This window comes from Mesocricetus auratus, unplaced genomic scaffold (genome assembly GCF_017639785.1).
Source record: "Mesocricetus auratus isolate SY011 unplaced genomic scaffold, BCM_Maur_2.0 contig_5444_pilon_obj, whole genome shotgun sequence".
Lineage (NCBI taxonomy): Eukaryota > Metazoa > Chordata > Mammalia > Rodentia > Cricetidae > Mesocricetus > Mesocricetus auratus.
In genome coordinates, this window is record NW_024430839.1 from 12,684 (window position 1) to 17,918 (window position 5,235).

Sequence of the window (5,235 nt, forward strand, 5' to 3'; positions counted from 1 at the left end):
CACATTTCCTTTTGAACTCAGCTTCCAGGAAATAGGCAATTGGATTCACCTTGTTCAGATCCCTGTGTGTTTCACTATTCCTCCAGGGACCAGTGCTTAAATATCTTCCTTAAATGCAAATTCTCCACCCACTTTTGGCACATCGCAGGCAGTCCTTTATCTCACGTGGATTACCATCCCTTACCCTGCTGAGTGAAAGCATTAAGGTGTAATAATCTGGATTCTACAATGTTTAATCACTGTATGCAAAGTAACACGTTATGACGGGATTATGTATAAAATGGAAGCTGAGAATCTTGGCCTGGCCCACTGGGTGCTATCTGTAGGACAATTTGGAGCTTAATATGTTGTCTCATTTTGTAGAGTTTTTTTTTGGTTTTTACGAGACAGGGTTTCTCTGTATTGTTTTGGAGGCTGTTGGTCCAGCCCAGCCTTGAACTCACAGAGATCCGCCTGCCTCTGCCTCCTGAGTGCTGGGAATAATGGCATGTGCCGCCACCACCCAGCCCTCATTTTGTAGTCTTATAATTAAATGCCAATTAGATAAATGGTTACAGAACTTAGGACAATTTACTGCTTCTACATTCCATGTTCGGGCAGCAGGCCTGTGCTCTTGGTGTAGAGAAAGAAAACTCATAAGGAGAAAGTCATCCTCCATTAACTACCTAGTGGCTACAAATCCTGCCTGGGCTACCAGAGACCCTAACTCAAAAGGTAAAAGAACCATCCAGCAACAACACATACAATTATGAAGAACAGTCATACACTCTTAGCATCAGAGGGCACATAAGAGTCAGACCATGGGCACAGACCTGTAAACAAGCTAATTAGAAATCTGTACTTAGAAACATTTAAAATCAAGTGCAGTCTGTTTATATAGTGACTATGAAATCAACCAGGTATACCAGATAAAAAATCTTCTGAAATATTAGACTAAATAATTTTTTATTTTGCATTCACAAACTTTTATATGAAATTCAAGTTACATGTAATACAGTCTTTTTATACAGTAGTTTAAACAGACTTGGCAATTTATTTTTACTAACAAAAGTTAAAAAAACACTTAACAATCCACTTCAATTTTTCCTTTGTACAAAATGAGATCATGCTATTTTCACTTTGAAATATTTTGCTAAGTGCAAATACTAAATTGTCTCTAGGTTTAAGACCAATACACAGGGAGTCGTTATTCAGTTTCTCAGAACAGTCAGAAGCCTGGATCTCACATCTTAGGGTGTTAGCTGCCTCAGGGATTCCTGCTGGTCCATCCATTGCCCCTCAAGTACTACTGTCACACAGGTTCTGGGAGTGACACTGGCAAAGCTCCTTGGTGGCACAGACAGTAGGGGCCATCTTTTTCAGCCACAGACAGACTGTATTTCCAAGGACAAGATCCTTACCTTTCTTCCCTGATGGCCATGTTCTGAGCAGATCCTGTTCTTTCAGCAGCCATATTAACTGCCTGGTTTAGCTGGCCTCTTGCTGTAGTTTGAAATAGACATACTGGGTAAACCCAGTATACGTTGTCCATTTCAGAGGATCATGAGGTTTGGAAGGGTAGTGCTTTCAGTTACCACCCAACTTTGGCATCTCCAGGAAGGTGTGGGGAAGAAAATAACCTAACAGTTATGTCCTTGGAGGATCTTGTCATGCATATTTCCATATGTCCATATTTCCAAGGCACTGTCAATCAGACTAGTAGCACAGTTTGAGTGATGCAGAGCAGATCTCCTGTGTTGCCAGTATCATCATCACCATCTCCATCATAGTTATCACCATCTTCATATAACCTCAATCACCACCACCATCATCATCACCTTCATTATGATCATCATCATTTCCTTCAACATATCACCATCATCATTATAATCTCCATCATAAGAATCACCATGACTATCATCCCAATAACCATCACCACCACAATCATAATCATCATCCCAATTATCATCATCCCAATAGTCATCATCCCAATAAACATCATCCCAATAATCATCAACACCGCCGTTATCACCAACCAAATCCTCATGAAAATCATAAACACGGTGATCAATATTGCCATCACCACCACCATCATCATCGCCACCATAATCATCACATCCTTCAAAATAACCATAATTACCACCTTCATCATCACTGTCATCACTATCATCATCACCAACATCTCCAACATAATCATCACCATCATCACTATATCCATCATTACCTCTAGCATTCTCCACATCATCATCATCATCACCATCATCTTCTTCATCTTCACGACCATCCAGGGGCACATGCATGTTTCCTAAGTCATAGTTGACACACAAGTTGGGCAGAGGTGGTACGTAGGCTACTGGCACAGCACATAAGTTGATGGGGATGTTGTTAAACATGGGGCATACAGGTGGTTTGGGGAAAACTCTATGCATAATGGCATATGGTGGCATCTGTCAGTGCAGTTCCTGTGGGACAGGCCATGGCAGGGCTCCCAGGTGCTGTACATTCTCAGCTGGCTTCTCCAGTGGTGAGCCGATTCGTTTGAATGTGCTTTCTCCCTTCTTACTTTTCTGTTCCTCTTCAGGCCCTTTTTGAATTTTGTCAATAATCTTTTCATCATCTTCAGTGAGGTCAGTCCAGAGGGAGCACCTGGAACATTCCTGGCAAGACGCTCCTGGAGAGAGGGCATGCTGGCAGAGATGGTCATAGTCATCGATAGAAACTTGACAGAGGTAGCACATATGGGCACCACAGCGGTAAGACTTGTGGTTGCAGCCTTCAGATTTGATGAGGCTGGTGCCACACTGGGGGCATTTTCTAATGCAAGCAGCAGTCATATTTTCTTCAATAGATGTCCGGTACAGGACGTCATCCTTTTCGGCCAGCACTTCACAGGTGAGACTGGTATGCTCTTTCCAGAGACCCTGACAATTACTACAGGTCTCCTTCAGACAGTGAACATTAGGGCACCTAAACCTCTTCACTTCTCTGTCCAACAGAGCAGGGAAGCTACAAGAGGGGCACCTGATGAGCTCATCAGCATAGGCTGCAGTGACTTCTTCTTCAGCTCTCCATTCATAGTATTTGCACAGGATGGTCTGGGGGAGCACCTTCTCCAGTTCACTGATTGGGAAGGAAGATGTGCAGCTACCTTTCATGCAGCTGAGTTCTGACTGTCCAGACCCAAATACTGCTTCTTGGGCATATCTGATGAGACATTCTTCGCAGAACAAGTGAGCATCGGAGCACTGTGTCAGCTCCTCAAAAGGAAAGTCCCCATAGCAGCAACGACACTCAATCAGCTGTCCATCCTTTTCATATGGTTTTGCATTCATCTGCAGAGGAAGCAAAAAGTCTTCATGCTCTGCCTTCTCTTTGATTTTCTGCTCATAGAATTCCTGCTCTTGCTGCATAGCTGGCAGGAGGTCTTTCTGGTCATAGGATCTACAGTGTTGATGCTTGTTATCCAAAAAGAACATCCTCTTTTCTATTTTTATATTGCCCTGTTCAAATTTGAAATCTATGAAAGAAGACTGATTCATTTCTTTCTTCTTTTTCTGTTTTCCACTGGGTTCAGATGATTCCTCCTGCCATTTTTCAATAGCATCAGAGAAGGCCTTTCTCATGATTGCATAGTGTCCTTTGAGCTCCTGCAGGGCCCACTTGATGTCTTGACTGCTGAGCATCTTGAATTCAGCCATCAAGTGGTCAGCAGCTTGAAGGATGCATCCCTGGTCAGGTGGAGTCAGTTTGGAATAGTCAAAAAAAGTCTACTTTGGGCAACATCACATCACCCTGAGTAGCAAGCAGGCCGCTCATGGGGTACATAATAACTTGGTCTTCTCTCTTTGGATAATCTGGGTTTTCCAGAAGAAAATTACAAAGTACATTCAAATCATAGTAATGCTTCAAATGAATGATCTCTTTAACATATCCATTTGCTACATCTGGAAATCTTGCTTCTGTTTCTTTCACTAATAAAGTAACAAGTTCTGGATCTATTTTAGCAGCTTCTTGTCCCCACATGCTTTTCAAATTGGCCTCCTGAGTTCCTGATAAGAAAGCCAGTCCAGGGTCTTCATCAAGTATTAAGTGCTGATTTTCAAGTTCTTCCAGAGGAAAGGCCAGCTGAGGAGAAGAAGGAACAGGGACTCCCTCCTGCTGGGGTTCTGGATATGGAAAAGCAGGCTCTGAGAAATCTTGCCAGAAGACCATTGTGTCCATTTCTGCTTCATAATGAGTCTCTTTGGGTACAACCTGGTTTGTTCTTTTCTGAGACTGGGGACTCAGATCTTGGAAGGATGGGTGATCAAGCCAGTGTTCTCCCTCAATGACCTGGTCATCTACTGAAGTAGCTGTCTCTCCAGGATTTGATGAATCTTCAGATGATAGGTTCTGAGCTTTCAGAGACTCACTTTCTGGGAAAAGCAGGCCATTTTCTCCCACTCTAATATCTTTCTGCTCCAATTTGGGGTTGACTGTGTTGTTTGCTGTCTGCATAATTCTTGGTGCAGTTTTGGCATCTTTTTTGCCACCATCAAGATTCAGAAATCCATGATATTCATCCTCAGAATCAGCCTGTGCTCCAAAACCAAGCAATGATTTGTTACAGTAGTAGAAACAGTTGTGGGTATCTGTTTCACAGTCTCCTCTAGACTTTCTGGGACTTTCCTTTCCCAATCTGTTCAGATCTTGCCACGGGGCAGCTGATTTGAAGACACTGGCTTGGTATGTCTGAGGTTTATAGTTTTCTGTCAGTATGACATCATTATCCACGTAGTCATCTTCATGTTGCTCAAAAGCAGGGATAAGTAGCACTGGAGTACCTTCCTCATCAGAGCCAGATATGGTTATGGTAAAATCTTTGTCAGTCATCCCTTTCTCTCTCCTGTGGCAGTGAACATTGTTCAAGAGAATGGCCTCCTCTTTGTTGTTTCCCTCTGCCATTTTCAAATTCCTATAAAGATATAGATGATTGTTAGTACCCAAACATTGCCATCATCTGTTCAACAGGATCTAAAGTTCAGGCTGAATGGGCTGAGACATGCACAATCACCAGGCCTCAAAATCCTGCCTCTCCTCAACCTCGCTGGGGAATTAATGCCTCCTACTGGCTGAAACAGACTAAATAAACTTAATCAATAGAAACCACCATTCCCTTAGTTCTCTCATTTCTCATTTCAGATGGATAGAATCCTATCTCCACCTATGTTATGACTTACCCTGGTCCCCAATAATGTTGAAGCTCAACTCCCAGGA

General features: G+C 42.8%; 1 protein-coding gene across 1 annotated transcript; it reads right to left on the reverse strand.

The window, feature by feature from the left end:
- Positions 1 to 1,781: 1,781 nt before the first annotated feature.
- Positions 1,782 to 4,923, reverse strand: LOC121138109 (E3 ubiquitin-protein ligase RNF216-like). Its single transcript, XM_040740922.1, is given in 2 exon segments — positions 1,782 to 3,743; positions 3,745 to 4,923. Coding segments are annotated over 2 exon segments (3,141 nt in total).
- Positions 4,924 to 5,235: the final 312 nt, after the last annotated feature.